At 40.2% G+C, this 18,066-nt stretch overlaps 1 protein-coding gene across 1 annotated transcript in view; it reads right to left on the bottom strand.

Annotated features, from left to right (window-relative positions):
• The window catches only part of LOC150048892 (nuclear autoantigen Sp-100-like), a 49,752-nt gene that overhangs the window by 31,044 nt on the left and 642 nt on the right, over window positions 1-18,066 (bottom strand). The window contains exons 2-7 of the mRNA XM_090354337.1: window positions 7,119-7,266; window positions 4,083-4,251; window positions 3,876-3,959; window positions 3,466-3,543; window positions 2,802-2,951; window positions 1,650-1,733 (exon numbers count right to left, since the gene is read on the bottom strand). Coding sequence (XP_090210463.1) covers window positions 1,650-1,733; window positions 2,802-2,951; window positions 3,466-3,543; window positions 3,876-3,959; window positions 4,083-4,251; window positions 7,119-7,266 — 713 coding nt within the window. The remainder of the gene's footprint in view (window positions 1-1,649; window positions 1,734-2,801; window positions 2,952-3,465; window positions 3,544-3,875; window positions 3,960-4,082; window positions 4,252-7,118; window positions 7,267-18,066) is intronic.

Genomic DNA, 18,066 nt, shown 5'->3' with positions numbered 1-18,066 from the left:
CTAAGCCAAACTCCTGGTCCTGAAACAAATAAATTTTGTGCTTATATTCTGGATCCGTGTCCAAAATATCTCTTGACATACATATATATATATATGCATTTGTCTATATATAAATTTTATCTAATTAATTGTACATCCATTTATCTGTAAAAATGAATAAAAATAAAAATTAGACAAATATGGTAGCACATGCCTGTAATCACAGCATTTGGGAAGCAGGAGAATTGTCTGAGTTATATAGTGAGACCTTGTCTAAAATATAAATAAAAATGATGACTGCAGTATAAGACTGGATTGCAGATAAGAATGGATTTTCACTATGTCAAAGCAAATATGTCACATTAGGCAAGAAACAAACTGCCAACACCCTGAGCCTAGTGGTAGAGTGCCTGCCTAGCAAGCACGAGCACTGGGTTCCACTCTTCAATACCACAGTGCCCAGGCCAAAAAGAAAAATGTACTCATCACCTAATTTATGACATGGAACTCCTCTATGCAACACCTTAGAAATAACAATAAAATTGTATTAAAACTAAACTAGAACTACTATAGGATCCAGTAATCTCCTTGCTGGGTATGTAACTAAAAGAATAAAAATTGGTATGTTACAGAGAAGTCTGCAGCCCTGTATTGATTAAAGCATTATTGAAAAATCCCAGGGTAAGAGATCCATATAAATATCCACTGACAGGTAAAGAAAATATGATGTACACACATCTTAGAATACTATTTGGCCTTGAAGATGTCATTTATGTCAGCATGAGACAGAATGTTATATCAGTGCACGAAAAAAATCAAATATTGTATGATCTCATTTCATGTGACATGTCTAACTCTGCTGGGTGCCAGTGTTTTACGCCTGCAATCCTAGCTATTTAGGAGGTTGAGCTCTGAGGATTGCAGTTCAAAGCCAGCCCAGGCAGGAAAATCCATGAGACTCCTACCTCCAATAAGCTACTAGAATAAAAAAACCTGCCTAATTCGAAGATGTAATATAGTGATATTTACCAGTGTTTGGCAGGATTTGAAAAGGGGATTAAAGAGATAGTGGCTAAAAAAAGTTCAATTAGGAGACCTATTTTCAACCTAATAACTCTAATATTAGGGAATTAAATGTTTTATTTGTTTGCTTAAAAGATTTTAAGGGGATGGTAATGTGGCTTAGTGGTAGTGCTTGCCAAGCATGCATGAAGCCCTGGGGTTGAGTCCTCAGTACCACATAAACAGAAAAACTGACTCTGGTGCAAACAGTAGAGCGCTAGCCTTGAGCAAAAAGAAGCTCAGGTGTGGTGCCTAGGTCCTGAGTTCAAGCCCCAGAACTGGCAAAAAAAAAAAACACGTTTTTAAAGTATTCTCACTATAAAATAAGTATGTACAAAATAAGTATATATTTGTCTGAAACACCAGTTCCCAATGTGACATATTTTTGTATGTAGATGAATGACTTCCCGTGTGCTTAGTCATGGGATTAAACGGGGCCATGCATATGTAGGGCAAATACTATATCATTGAGTTACCCTGCTGGACCCAAACACACATGACCTTGTTTTCAATTGTCAATTTAAAAAGCAGTTAGGATAGATTTTGAAAAGAGCAACAATTAATTAAACAAATAGAGACTGCTGGTGCATTTCATGGAAGATACCTACTTTCTTCATCCAAGGCCAGTGGGCTGGGGGATAGTAAACCTGCATCGCTCTGTTCCATGAGGATCTTTTCTTGTTCATCGGACTCTGAAGAGAAGAAAACCACAGCTGAGACCCGTCCCTGGTTTCCATTTTGCTTTAACCTTCTTCTCCTGTTGCTACACAGAATATTTTCTTTTTCTTTTCTTTTGTCACTTGAGCCACAGCACCACTTCCGGTTTTCTGGGGGTTAATGGATAAAAGTCTTCTGGACTTTTGTGCATGGGGTGGCTTTGAACCTCCATTCTCAGATCTCAGCCTCCTGAGTAGCTAGGATTACAGGTGTGAGCCAGCAGTGCCCAGTTTCTTTATCCAGCCGACTTGCATACATTGCCACTCCATCTGCTGAGGGTGTTTGTGCTTCATTGATTCTGAGGCGATTGCTGCCTGACTTTGCTGTGTACTTCTCTCTTCCCACTTTGTGTCCCACTTTTTTCTTTCTCTTTTCCTCCCATTCTCACCAGTGTACCAGGCTTTGCCCCTGTCCTGTCTGTCTCTGTGATCTTTTCCCTTCCCTCCCTCCCTTCCTTCCCCACCCCCTCCTTTCTCTCTTTCCTTTCTCCCCTTCGTTCCTTCTTTCCCTCTGCCTTTATCTTTGCCTTTTATCTTCTTCTTTTTTCCCTTTCTTCCTTTTATTTCCTTCTCTGGTTTCTCCTTCCTTTTCATCCTTCCTTCCCTCCCTCCTTCTTTCCTTCCTTCCTTTCTCTCTTGCTTGTTTGCTTATATTCCAGATCTCACAGGAGCTTTACTGCTTGAGCCATGTCCTCGGTCCTTTTGCTTTATTTTTCAGATAGAGTCCCTGGCCCCCGTTTTTTTTTTTTGGCCTAAGCCTGCTCAGCCCAGGATCCTCCTACTTTTTGCCTCCCACAAAGTTGGGACCATAGATACATACCATCACATCCAGCTTAGTTGCTGACATGCTTGGGGCTTGCTAACTTTATGCTCAGGCTGTTATCCTCCTTATCTCTGACTCCAAAGTAGATGAGATTACAGCTCTGAGCCACTGTGCCTGGCTCCATGCCCTCTCCTCTTGTATCAAGCATTAGTCTACTGATCTGACCCCAGCCAAGACCTTCATCTCCTTCATATTCTACGCGACCTAAAAATCAGTCTTACCTGCAGATGGAGACTCTTGAGCCTGTTGTTTGGTAGCTTCTTGGCAGTCTGATCCATCACTTTGGTCATGGGTTGAATTGGTTTGCTTTCCATCTGTGTGTCGTGTGCCAGAGTGGCCCTCTGCCAGTCCATTTTCGAGGTGGGTAGAACCTAAATCACATTTTAATTCATAGATATTATGTTTGATCCTGTTATCAGTCAGGATCCAAAAGGAAAATGCAAATTACACGAAGCTCATACAGCAGAGATTCGGCTGGTGGGAGAGCTCAGGGGCCCAAAGGGAAGCTGTCAACCCGAAGCTGGGCGAGGGGCTGGAGCAGAGTCTGAGGCTGGGCAGGTCCCTGAGTGCGCAGCAGCTAAAACCACCGAGGCCCATGTCCTGGCAGGGTGGAGCGTGCGTGGGGGGACCCTGGGTGGGTGGAGCCGTGGTTAGGTGGGTGGACCAAGGCAGTAAGGAGAAGGTTCCTGGTTTCTCCCTTCCTTCAGTTTTGGCCAATATCTTTAATGTTAGAGAGTCCACAAAAAGCCAGCTAGTGTTGAGAGGTGTGAGGAAACCGGGTGAAGCCTGGGAGAAGAAGCTACTGAGGCAAAAACCTGGACAACTGGTAAGGCAAGGAGGCAGCCCCACAGCACGCCCAGAATGCTATCCCATAGGATCACACACCAGCCCAACGCAGACCATCAGAAGACAAGCAATCCAAGGGCCACCTCAGGCTTCTCATGAAATAGTTTTGGCCATATCCTAGAGGGAAGAAGTAAGAAGTCCGTTCAGGAAGTCAAACTTGGGGTTCACCATTTTAGCTCTTGTCGTTGTTATGAAGAATCAGGTGCCTTCATTGCTAGGCCTGTAATCCTTGCTACTCAGGAGGCTGAGATCTGGGGATTGTGGCTCAAAGCCAGTCCAGGCAGCTTATCTCCAATTCACCACCAAAAGACCACAGTGGTCCTGTGGCTCATGGGGTAGAGCACTAGCCTTGAGCTGAAGAGCTGAGGGACAGTGCTCAGGCCCAGAGTTCAAGCCCCAGGACCAACAACATCTAAGGAGAGAAGTTGTTTTTAGTCTAGTGTAGTTACCTTGTAAACTCCTGAGGTGGTGGTTAGGCCTCTCATCTGTCTCTTCTCTGTTACCCTCTTGGATATTCAGGGTTTTGTTGACTACTGAGAGTTGAGGGAAGAGCAAGAAGAAGAAGGGAGAAAAGAAGAGACAAGAAAAGCTCAATATGTGATTGTTGAAAAGAAAAAAGGCAATGGACCTCAAAAGGTGGTAATAAACCTGATTACCATCTACAAAACTTTGGTGAACTTGAGTTAATTCAGGATATTCCTGCATGTTGACCGGGCTGAACAATGCTCCCAGAACTTCTATGTCAAGGATCTTCTCCAGTTTCCTGAGAACGTTGTACATTATGTTGTGGATGGGAACCAGGTTTCTATAAGAATCATAACAGTCCTTTAAAAAAAAATTAAATGGAGAAAATGTAAGTACAAATTTCCAGGTTACAGAGGATTCCTGGAATGTAATTTTACAGTTAATGTTTATATATATACAATTGGTATCACATATATATATATATATATACACACACATTTTTGTGTGTTTTGTATTTTGTGCTGGGGCTTGAATTCAGGGCTTCTCACACTTGTCTAGTTTTTTGGCTCAAGACTAGTGCTCTATCACTTTAGCTACACCTCCACTTCCAGTATTTTGCTGGATAACTGAGGATATGAGTTTCAGGAATTTGTCTGCCTAGGTTGGCTTCAAACTAGAATTCTCACATCTCTGCCTCTTGAGGAGCTAGAATTACTGACATTTGGTTTTTTTGTCAGTTGTGGGGCTTGAACTCATGACCTTGGTACTGTCCCTGAGCCTCTTTGTACACAAGGCTCTATCACTTGAGCCACAGCACCACTTCAGGTTATTGAGTAGTTAATTGGAGATAAGAGTCTCACTGCGACTTTACTATCAGGACTGGCTTCAACCCTCAATCCTCAGATCTCAGCCTCCTGAGTAGCTAGGATTAGAGGTGTGAGCCACTAACAACACCTAGCTTGGCACTCAGCTTTTTTTTCTTTTTTTGGTCATGGGTCTTGAACTCTGGGTCTGGGCACTGTCCCTGAGCTCTTCAGCTCAAGGCTACCACCCTACCCCTTGAGCCACAGTTCCATTTCTGGTTTTCTGGTGATTAATTGGAGATAAGAATCTCACAGATTTTTTTTTTTTTTGCCAGTCCTAGGGCTTGAGCTCAGGGCCTGAGCACTGCCCTTGGACTTTCTCAAGGCTAGAGCTCTACCACTTGAGCCTCAGCACCACTTCTGGCTTTTTTCTATGTATGTGGTACTGAGGAATCGAACCCAGGTCTTTGTGCATGCTAGGCGAGCACTCTACCACTAGGCCAAATTCCCAGCCCTCTCACAGATTTCTTAATGCCTGGGCTGGATTTGAACCACGATCTGATCTCAGCCTCCTGAGTAGCCCTAGCTATTACAAGCGTGAGTTACTGTACCTGGCTGGCATTTGACTTTTTAAAGATTATCTTTAGATAGTTGTACAAAGCGGTTTCAATTCAGTCTGTCAGTTTATGAGTATAATGCATCCTTCACCTATACCAACCACACCCAATCCACTCAAGTTACCTGCTCCTATTTCTACTTATCCTCTTTCCATTTCTTTTCCCACTTTCTCCTTGACCTCATCCTTTCTCTGACAAAACATGTTTCCGTTTCCTGGTATTCGTTTATTAAACAATAAGTTAGCTATTCAAAGGAGTTATACCAGTGGAATCCTTCCTTGTATGCTAAACTTATGTCACAAACTTGTTTGTATGTATGTGCATATGACTTCTAGATATGTTTTCATAGATGTTTATAATTTAGCCCTAACTTCTACAGAGGAAAACCAACATATACTCTTTGTTTCTTGAGCCTGACTTACTTCATTTAATATAATTTCCCTGCAAATGACATAAGAATACTTTATTTCTGTTATATGAGTAAAATTCCATTGTGGGTATCTAGGTTTTTCTTGGTCTACTCAACCATTGTAGGGTTTGTAGGCTGCTTCCCTAACTTGTGTATCATGAAAAGTACATCCATGAACGTAGGTATGCAAGTGTCTTTACTGTACCTTGACCTGCAATCATTTGAGTAACAATATATTTTCAATTTCTCTATTGAGACATATTCTCATATAATGTTTAAGAATTTATATATTTGTGTAGCTATTGACTAAAACAAGTTAGTCCTTCCACCATAAAAATACCCACTGCTGCTGGGTGCAGCGGCTCACGCTTGTAATCCTAGCTACTCAGGAGGCTGAGATCTGAGGACTGCAGTTCAAAGCCAGCCCAGGCACTAAAGAATGTGACACTCATATCTCCAATTAATCTCTAGAAAATGGGAAGTGGGGCTGTGGCTCCAGGGATAGGGTAGTAGCCTTGAGCTGAAGAGCTCAGGGACAACGCCCAGGCCCAGGGGTAGGGTGGTAGCTTTGAGCTGAGGAGCTCAGGGACAGCACCCAGGCCTAGAGTTCAACCCCGATGGGCCAACAAGAAAAACAAAATACCCACTGGTGACTCTGTCCTTACCCTCGTTTTTATTCTATGTAAGATGGAGGAAGTTTGAAGGAGGAAGATGGATTAAAAGCTAGTTGATAGGTTGCCGAAGTCAGAATGCTTTGGGGGTAGGCTTAGCGGGTGATGACGGCTGTCTTCTTGACTGGACAACTCCTGGCCTTCCCTCAAAACTGATTTCACTTGAAGAAGATCAAGTGACCATTCCCTCTGGCTGAGAACTTGGCCGTGAGAAAGTATATTCCTGGAGCTAAAGCCAAACTCTTTACACTGAACCTCCAACTGAGCCTACTGGAAAAATTCTCCCAAATTCTACTATAACAGAAGTAGAGGGATGAGAAGGCAACACTGAAAGATATTGCAGAAAGAACAGAAAGCATCTATTCTCAAGTTTGTCCTGAGAGGATCCCCAGTATGTTCTCAGATTCAGGTTTTTAAGATTGGCATTAATTACATTTAAAATGCTGTGGTTATATTTTTAATGTTTAGTGTATGAATTTCACTGTGCACCTCTATGGAATAGCCTTGCCATTCCACGCGGCCTGTTTCACTGCTGGGCACCTTGACTCCAAAGGCCACAGAACAGGTTCCTTCAGGCAGGGCACAATCGCCATGGCCCATCTTCCATGGACCTCACAGGCGACATGGCAATCGGCTAGTTATACTTTGAATCTTGGTTCCAAGATAGGAAAGGATAGCTTCATTTGGGGCTTACTTCCCAGGTGCTAATGGAGTAAACTTCACTTACTTCATACATTTTGTTGGTGATGAGTTCACGGTCACGGAGACTTTCAAGAAATGGAAATGGCTTTGTGATGGCTTTTGAAATCTCTACTTTGTATATTTTGTAATGTCTGAATAAGGTCTCCTTAACTTTGTTTTCATCCATGCGTGTCCTAAGGGAAAAGAACACCATAAGACAATGCCACCAAGAGTGCGAGATGCTTGTGGTAACTGTAAGATTTTATACATGAAAGGGAGGCTGTGAAGAACCAATGTGCATGAAATAGGTAGAATTACCTAAATAAATGGAGTTGAAGCAAAGATGAATGGAAGAAAGCAAGGAAGTCATAAAAATTACATAAGTAGGGGCCGGGAGTTTGGCCTGGCGGTAGAGTGCTTGCCTAGCATGCACGAAGGCCCGGGTTCGATTCCTCGGTACCACATACATAAAAAAGGCCAGAACTGGTTCTGTGGCTCAAGTGGTAGAACATTAACCTTGAGGAAAGCCCAAGGACAGTGCTCAGGCCCTGAGTTCAGTCCCCAGGACTGGCAAAAAAAAAAAATTACATAAGTATATTTTAGGGAAATATATACAGTATATATAATAGAGTATAGCTATGTGATGTTAGAGTATGTATAATAGAGGATAAATAGAATATATTATATAGAGATGTATCTTATATAGAGTATCTGATACTATATATTATATTATATACTATATTATAGAATATATTTAACATTAATAACATAAATTAGTATAAGATATATTTTATACACCTAATATATAGTATAGATATTATATTATTGTATAATATTATATACTATCTACGTGGTGAATATAACTCGTCTATTAATTACAATAAAGATATACGAAAAATATTATATACTATATATTGTAATACAGTGTGTATTTAGTAGATATTATATAGAATATATACTATAATATGTAATATATGATATATATCTACTTAGTAGATATTATATATAATAGATTATTTGTTGGGGATGAGAGTTTGGCGTAGTGGTAAAGTGCTTGCCTAGCATACATGAAGACTTGGGTTTGATTCTTTGGTATCACATACATAGGAAAGGCAGAAGTGGTGTTGTGGCTCATGTGATAGAGCTCTGGCCTTGAGAAAGCCCAAGGACAGTGGTCAGACCCTGAGTTCAAGCCCCGGGACTGGAAAAAAATAGATTATGTGTTATATATTTCATAGATATAATTATACATAATCATATATAATTATGCACATAAATTATATTATATAGCATTATGTATTATATTATATGATATAGCAACTATATTACATAATATCATATAAATTATTATATATGCTATATAATCAATTATATATTAAACATATTATATAATATATAACATAATATACATATAAGTTACATAATGTAACATAATTAATATGATATAGTATACTATACTGTATATAGTATATACTCTATATTATATATTTTACATACTATGTATGGTGTGCTACATATAACATAATATATAGTATATGGCATATACTATATATTATATATCAAAAATATTATGTTTTATATTGTGTATATGACTTAAAACTCTAGTCTGAGTTAGGTGACCTGCTACTCAGGAAGCTGAAATCCAAGGATTGAGGTTTGAAGCCAGTCTGGGCAGACAAATTGGAGAGACTTTTATCTCCAATTAATCAGCAAAAATCCACCGCAACTGGAGGTGTGGCTCGTGGTAGAGTGCTAATCTATAAGTGAAAAAAATCCAAACAAGAGCATGAGACCCTAAGATCAGATCCTAGTACCAGCACAAAATAAGAAAAGCATCCAGTCTGTTCTAACCAAAGCTACTGCAATGACATCTTCACCTAAGTATATGTGAATGTTTTTAATTTAAAAATCTTAAATTCCTACAAAATTGAGATTAAACAGGTAATCAACAGGGGATACAAAATGAAATAAAGATGAAATCCAACCTTGATAGTGTATATTAATAATTAAGAGGAAAAAGTCTCAGAAAGGCAAAAACAAGATGCCCCTTATGTTACCTATTAAGAGGAAAATAGTAATGAATATTAGTTCATAAATATATGACCTCGTTTAATAATATTAAGCTATAATTTAACAAAGACTAATTTTAGTTTCTCTATACATCTTTAAAGAATCTGTTAGTGTATACAGTAAAAGCCTTTTGGATTTAATTAGGTTTTCATTCAATTTATTGATACAATTTGGTGAGACATGGCATCTTTCACTATTTAAACTGCAATTTGTTTAATTTTCTATATTATCTCAGTTATTCTTCCTTAATTTGCCTAGCATTGTCAGTTAATTGTCATGTACATGTTTCACCAAACTTATTTCCGTTATTTTATTGTTTTTGAAGCTACTTTAAATACCACTCCATTTGAAATTGCTTGTTACTGTTATGCACAGATAGAATTGTTTTGAAAAATATTAACCATCATGACCATTAGGTTTGTGTTTGTGTATATACTCTACTAACGTATTTGTACATTTCCTTTAGATTTTATGAAAAACAAATACTAAAGCATCAGTATCAAAATCATTAGGCTGGCAAATGATCTCATCAGGTGCACTATGCAGCGTGGGAGAAGATTCAGGAAACATTCATTGTTAGAAAAAGATATGGTAATGTTCATTAAATCCCCACCTTGAGGATACAACTAGAAATAAAGCATCAATATGCATCATATAGAAATGAATCTCCAACACCCACCCCCCGCCAGCTCTGCCTTCTCCCCAGACTAAGCCAATTGTCAGGAATACCTCAACCCTTTCTCCTCTGTACTGCTCCTTTCTTGCAGGCCACATGGCTTCTTTGCTACTTCCTGATGACTGAGACTTAGAGGTTGTTACTATTTCCTCTGCTCAGCAGGCTCATCTCCAGATGGCCATGTAGTAAAGGAACTCCTTCACTTCCTTTAGGTGTCTGTTTCACTGTCAACTCAGTGAGGCTGGTTTTGGCCTATAAACACAATCTCAGCCCCCAATTTGCCCCACACTCTCAACTTCCCTATATACTTCTCTTTCCTTTTTCAGTGTCCTTAACACTCTTTAATATCTGCCTGGTGGCAGATCTGTGGGCCTGCAGCTGTGAGCTCATGGCTCCATCTGGCCAGTAAGCACGTTTTGGCTTGGGTTCCTAGCTTGTAGTCCAATGGAACACAGAGCCCAGCCTACTGCCTGGGTCACACTGTTGACTTTAGAGCACAGGTTCTGGCTTTATCCAGTCAAATAGCCCAAGACCAACCCCCTGCCAGCCTCAAAAGCTAGCCTCTGGGCTTCACTTGGGCAGCAAGCCACACTAGCAGACTGGTTTGACAGACTGGAAACCCCACACAGTGACAATCACCTAGTTAGAGCCTTGCCAGGGACTAAACAGGTGGCTATGCTGATGGTTGTGCCTAACTGCGAAGAAGAGCCTCTGACCCCTAGGATCAAAGAGCACACCCTGGGAATTTGTCCATCCTCAGAGCCCAGTCTATAACCCAACCTGCACAGGCAGGAAAACAAGTTAGAAACTGCTCTCAAGCACTGGGCCCGGCCTGTGATCCCATTTGGAGCAAGTCTAGAATCTTGTCTGAATGTTGAGCAGAGCCCACAGTCCTGACCGGGAAGGGAGTCCAGGGATTGATCCTGACCAACAGAGAAGCCTCGCCTGCAACCCAGCTCAGTCACAGAGCCCAGCCAGAGACCTCGCCTAATAGGGCGGCAAAGCCTGTGACTCTGTCTGACTAGGAAACAAGCTGACTAAGATCACACTGCCTCAAAGCATCAGTTCGGGGACACAGTGTGTGGTCCTGTAGTATGTGGATTCTGAGACTGCCCCCAGCTGGGCCAAAGCCCCATTCCAAAGGAGAACCCAAAGTGTGGAGCACATGTTGGAGCCATGCCTGATCACAGGGCCTAAACTTGGCCTTTCCCAATAGCAGAGCACAGCTTTGTGTAATCAGAGCCCAGCCATGGTGCTTCCAAACCACAGAGCCGGCCATTATCCCTTGTAGCTTGTAGAAACCAGTCATCAACTCCATTCGTCCCCAGAGCACTGACCCTGTCAAACAGAAGACCTCAACAGCAAGCCTTATCTCACATGACTGCTACTAGCTGGCCTATCCAGAACGTGAGACTGGACTGACTGGTGAAGACCTTTGCCAAAACAAACTTACAAAGGCTGGAACAGATTACTGTTAGGATGGTTAATGGAAAAGAGAACATGCAGAGAGGGAACAAAAATTAGTACAACCATTACAGAAAACAGGATGGAGGTGCCTCAAAATATTAAAACTACCATATGACGCAGCAGACCCATAGCTGGATATACATTCAAAAGAAACAAAATCTGTCCAGGTGCTGGTGGCTCACGCCTGTTATCCAGCTACTCAGGAGGCTGAGATCTGAGGATCACGGTTTGAAGCCAGCCAGGGAAGGAGGGTCTGTGAGAGTCTCATCTCCAATATGCTACCCAGAAAAAGCAAGACGTGGTAGAGTGCTCGCCTTGAGCACAAAGAGGCTCAGAGACAGCCCATAGGCCCTGAGGTCAAGCCCCAGGACCGGCAAAAAGAAAAAAAAGAAATAAAATCTGTATATCAAAGAGTATATATACTCTCCTTATTCATTGTATTTTTTTTTTTTTCCAGTCCTGGGCTTGAGCTCAGGGCCTGAGCACAGTCCTTGGATTTTTCTCAAGGCTAGAGCTCTACCACTTGAGCCTCAGCACCACTTCCGGCTTTTTCTAAGTATGTGGTACCAAGGAATCGAACCCGGGTCTTCGTGCATGCTAGGCAAGCACTCTACCACTAGGCTAAACTCCCGGCCCCACATTGTAGCTTTATTCACAGAACTGACAACATAAAAAGGAGGCAACCTGTCAACATAACTACAATGTGTATGTATGTATACATAAATATATGTGACATATGATTATATATACATGCATACATGGAATATTGATCAGCCATAAAAAAGGAAAATCTGTTACTTTCAACAACATGGATAAAATCTTGAGCATATTTACCCAGACAGATATTGTGTGATCTCATTTATATATGGAATCAGAAACATAGAAATGGCAAAACACAGAGTGGTGGTTATCGAGGGCTGGGAATGGGGAGAGGATTGATGCTGGTCAAAGACTACAAAGTTTCCCTTGAAAAAGGAATAGGTTCTGAATATGAATAAGCAGCAAGTGCATTATATCAGTGAAATTTGCTAACAGTACTGTTCAATAGTCTTACCATTCAAAAATGTAACTATGTAAGTTGATAAATGTCAACTGCTTGTGTAATCAATTCACAATATATGTATATAAAATCGTCGCATCACGCACAGTAAAGTTTACAGGGTTTTAACAACTACACCTCAAGCCACTGGGGGATTAAAGGAAAAAAAACATGACCACAGTGAGGTATGTGAACTTCAATTGCTTTTTCTTTGCCTTCTTTTTTTCTTACTGGTGCTAGGCTTTGAACTAGGACCTCATGCTTGGTCTAACATTTTTTTTTTTTTTTTGCCAGTCATGGGCTTGAGCTCAGGGCCTGAGCACTGTCCTTGGACTTTCTCAAGGTTAGAGCTCTACCACTTGAGCCTCAGCACCACTTCCAGCTTTTTTCTATGTATGTGGTACCGAGGAATCGAACCCGGGTCTTCATGCATGCTAGGCAAGCACTTTAACCACTAGGCCAAACTCCCGGCCCCTTGGTCTAACATTTGACTGATCTGACAAGCTCAACTTTTTTGCTCACAGTTGGGGTGCTCTCTACTCCTTGAGCCGTGCCCTCAGCTCTTCTTCCTGTTGGCTAGTTGGAGATGGAGTTTGTCAGCCTTTTCAAGTGTTGGCTTTTTTTTTTCAGATCTCAGCTTCTTGAATGCCAAGGATTACAGGGCTGAGCCAACCAGAGTCTGGTATATTCTTAAAGTATTTTGTGATATTTGTGCATTTAGATTATTTCTGGAGTATGACAAATGTAGTTCTTAAATTTTAGATATATTGATACTTGAAAGTTTTGCATCCTCCAAAGAAAATAAACACAATTTTATATGAATTAGATGAAAGCTTATGAAGATCAAAACTCACTTCTACTTAAGTAAGAATGAAAATCTAGAACATCAATAAATGAGGTTTCTACAAAGGAATAATACCTGATTGAAGCTAGAATTTTCATGGTATAAATGTAAGAGTCCAACATTCCAATGAAGTCATTTTGAATCTTAATTCTGAACATATCCAAATAGTCCTTCAGGCTTGAAAGTGAAATAAAGATGTTTTTACATGGTTAGAATGTTTTTAAAGTACATGGAGAAGCCAGGATTACAACAGAAAGCACAGCAGACACCTTTAAGGCAAACTCCTGTATTTACCGAGGAAATGGAGGACTGTTTTGTTTAAAGATTGTTAATGCACCTTCATACCTGTTCTTCCCAATGGTTTTGGCTAAAACTCTCTGGGGACACCTATAAGGAACCATGCTGAGGACATCAAGTTACTGACTCATTCTTTTAGATGATGTCATGTAAACCTAACTGAACATGCCCAGAAGCATATACTATGACACACTGACCATACTGCAGAAAAATAAACATCATGAAATACTTTAAGAACATGCCAGTTACTAGTTTTACCTGTAATCCTAGCTACTATCATTCATCCTTCTATGGCTTTAACTACAGAAGCCCAGAAAAGTGACTATCTTTCCTTCCCTAAACCGGTGTCCATGACCTTAATGGCACATGCTCAGAACCTGCAGTGCAGCACTGATCTCTGCATCCTACGCATGTTCAGTTTGCCCTCGATGGCAGTCTCCTAGGAACCACATACGGGTGGATACCAAGGGTTTGCTGTGGGTAATGCGTTCTATATTTTATGAGGGAGCCTGGGTGTGTGTGTATTTGTGTGCATGTATGTATGCATGCACATCTCTATGCTTTCTGTGTTTGGGGGAGCACAGTTCTCTCCCAGGGCTTCCTTCATTCATGGTTGGATATCAGACCACTTTTTTACATCCTGATGTGCTTACTAGATTTGCACTCACATAGACACAACCCCACAGCATTAAAAGAAAGGAAAATTGTTACAGTTTTTAGTTTCAAAATTGTTATCAGATGACTGTAGACAGGAGAGACTTTAATAGCTTTTTAATGGTTTGCTAAAAGTCAATAAATAAATAAATTTATTTCTTTATTTATTTTGCTGTTGTTGCTGGTCACAGAGCTTGAATTCAGTCAGGGCCAGATGCTCTACTGTTTCCAGCCACAACTCTACTTCCAAAAGTGTTAAACCTTTTGAGTCTCCTCTTTCCCTTCTCACTCCACCTGTCCCCTCCCCTCCCCTACCTGACATTAGTTAACATACTGTATTGTTTTTCAGACATGGAGAAGTCTCCAAAATGGCCAGCATTGAATCACAAAACAAATAACAAGAGACTCCTAATAACTGAATTTTTAAGAAACCCATTTTCTAATCACAATGTGATAGGAAATAACCCACAGGCAAAGGAAGATGTTATCAACCTGTCCACTGAGAAAATATGATTCCTACTGAATGTCTCTGGTTAAAGAGCAAACCAAAATAAAAAAGGAAAAACAGTTAATAAATATTAAAACTCATGCATTACGAAAAATGTACTGACAAATTACTTTTTAAATCAAGGGATTAAGACATTGAAACAGAGCAATCACTTCAAATTTATTGAAGTAAGGAATTAAGAAAAAATATAGAGAAATGTAAGTGAAGAAAAACAGAATCCCGAACAAAAAAAAATCAATAAAACCAGAAAGTTGTTGGTTTGTAAAGAAATTCAGCAAAATATAAGAACCAGGCACTAGTGATTTGTGCCTGCTCTACTATCCTAGTTATTCAAGAGGCTGAGATCTGAGGATCGTGATTCAAAGATAGCCCAGGCGGAAAAAGTCCAAGAGATTCTTATCTCCAATTAAGCACCAAAAAATCCAAACATAGAGTTGTGGCTAAAGTAATAGAGCACCAGCCTTTAGCAAAAAAAGCTTAAGGACAGTGCTCAGGCCCCAACTTTAAGCTTCAGAGCCAACAACAACAACAGCAACAACAACAACAACAAAACCCAAAGATGAACAACAATAAACACACACACACACACACACACACACACACACACACACACACACACACACACATTGACCAAAGGTACTAATGAGAAGATTAAGCAGTGACAGAATTAAGGGAAGAGAAATTAAATTTCAATAAAGGAATTCTTGCACAACTTTCTATCAGTAAATGTGACAATCTAGGGAAAATGTAAGGTTTTAGGAAATATAAATAATCAAAACTGGCTCAAGAATCAAGATATGAATTAGGTATAACTAAAAATAATAGAAATGTGCAATATTATTTCCAGGATGATCTTGCCCACTTTCTACTGACATACAGTCATTCGTTTCATAGACAACTTCTAGCAGCATTTCCAAGAACACATTTCTTCTGAATTAAATCATTTAATACATGTTTACAGCCCTGAGCTTTTTGCTCAAGGCTAGTATTCTACCTCTTGAGCCACAGTGTGAGAGATAAACCACGGAAGGTGGCCAACAATATTCATGCTGCTCTGAAAGAGTGAATTGAGAAAGATTATGAAATAATCTCCAACGTGCTAAACACCACACAAAAATCTAAATAATACTGCTGAGATGATGGGTGGGCAAGATGGATCTTATAGTAAAGACAAAAATCCCTTCTTACAAAGAAAAGATGAGTGGAACTGGCTCACACCTGAAACCCTAACTACTTAAGAGGCTGAGATATGATCTGAGGATGGCAGTTCAAAGTCAGCCAAGGCAGGAACGTCTGTGAGACTCATATTTCCAATGACCCCCAACCAAAAGTCTGAAGTGTAGCTGTGGTTCAAGTAACAGAGCACCAACTGCGACTGAAAAAGCAGAGAGAGGAAGGGAGAGAAGGGGAGAGAGAAAGAGAGAGAGAGAGAGAGAGAGAGAGAGAGAGAGAGAATAATTATCATAATGTACTTTGCATTTTAAGTTTTAATACATAAAAAAGTATCCTGTACAAAATTTAAAAGACAAGGAAAGTATATACCTTCTCAAGATATTTAGCCAAGCCTCCTGTCATGAAAGAAGCAACAAACATCTGAATATTGGGGGAAATAAGAAATAGGAGAAAGAATTTAAAAGCTAATAAACAATAGACCAACTTGTCATTTTGTTAGGAAATACAAAAATAAAATAAGGTGCATCTCTCTATCTTTTTTGCCAGTTTTTGGTCATGTGGGGAAATGGCCCACCTGGTTTGCTAATGGTCAGAAAATACATGGATTCAGTCCCTTACAAAAATCGTTTGGCAACATTTATTAACAAGTGTTTATTAATACTCTTTGTCTGAGTCCTATTTTTTTGTTTATGATACAAGACAAATACCTGCAAACACTGAAAAGTATGATCATTGTTATTATATCTTGTGGAAAACAAGCCTGGCTTAAAATTATAGTACATGTTTTAATCGTCAGGAATACAATGCAGCTGTTAAAAAGGTAGATGTTCCAGTATTTAAGACAGGACTTTTAAGATTTCTACTTTTAAAACAAGTCACAGCTCGAATTGCAAAACAGCATATATAATACCATTCCATTTATGACAAAAAGGGACACGTATTAGATAGCTATGACAAGATACTTATGTAACAGAAAAAAGATAAGCATTGATGGACTCAAGACTTCAGCATAGGACTGGAATCAAGGCCAATCCTGGGCCTTGAACTCAGGGCCTGAGCACTGTCCTTGGGCTCCAGCTCTACTACTTGAGCCACAGCACCATTTTTGGCTTTTTTTATGTATATATGGTACTGAGGAATAGAACCTGGGTCTTCATGCATGCTAGGCAAGCACTCTACCATTAGGCCAAACTCCCAGTCCTGGTGAAAGGAAAAATTTCCCCCTTTATATCCCTATACAAGTGTTTGAAATTTTATGAGCAAGATTATATAATGTACTTATTTTGTATCAAAAAATAAAACGAATGTCAAGAAGCTGGTGGCTCAGGGCTGTAATTCTAGCTACTCAAGAAGCTGAGGTTGCCATCTCTAATTAACCAGCAAAAAGCCAGAAGTCAAGGTGTGGCTTAAGTGGTACATCACCAGCCTTGAGTGAAAAAGCCAAGTAAGAGCACGAGATCCTTGGTTCAAGCCCTGGTATTAGCATTACACAAATAATAACTATTAATGTTATATAAATATAGAATTGGTAACTATAAATGTTATTAACTTTATTTCTGAATAGCATTTTAAAAATTCATCCTTTTGGAGAAAAGAGAATTTCTACCATTTGTGATTTCTGTAACCCACACTAAAAATGTAAAAATCAAGGCCGGGAGTTTGGCCTAGTGGTTAAAGTGCTTGCCTAGCATGCACAAAGACCCGGGTTCGATTCCTCGGTACCACATACATAGAAAAAAAGCTGGAAGTGGTGCTGAGGCTCAAGCGGTAGAGCTCTAGCCTTGAGAAAATCCAAGGACAGTGCTCAGGCCCTGAGCTCAAGCCCAGGACTGGCAAAAAAAAAAAAAAAGTAAAAATCAAATGAAAGTAAAAAATGTTAAATGCTAGGCTTTTGGGTCAAAGGCCTTTCTCTTCCTCTGATGGAGGAACCTGGAATCCTAGGGACTCAGGAGGCTGAGATCTGAGGACTGTAGTTTGAAGGAAAGTCTCTGGGTCTTATTAGCCACTAAAAAAAGTCAGAAGTGGTGCTGTGGCTCAAGTGGCACAGCACCAGCCTTGAGCACAAAGGCTCAGGGACAGCTCCCAGGCTCTGAGTTCAAGTCCAGGCCTGGCATGCACACCTGCTGGAGGTGTGCCCTGGAGGGGGGGATCTGGGATCTCAGCGCCCACTGAGCCATCCTGGACAGGCAGAAGTCTTGGCACCCTAAACTTCAGTCTCTTTTTATTATTATTAATTATTAATATTATTAATTATTATTGCCAGTCC

The sequence above is a fragment of the Megascapheus bottae genome, chromosome 21 (genome assembly GCF_031878675.1).
Source record: "Megascapheus bottae isolate mThoBot1 chromosome 21, mThoBot2.hap1, whole genome shotgun sequence".
Lineage (NCBI taxonomy): Eukaryota > Metazoa > Chordata > Mammalia > Rodentia > Geomyidae > Megascapheus > Megascapheus bottae.
Note: the sequence above shows the minus strand (reverse complement) of the source record. Positions and strands in the feature narration are given on the sequence as shown.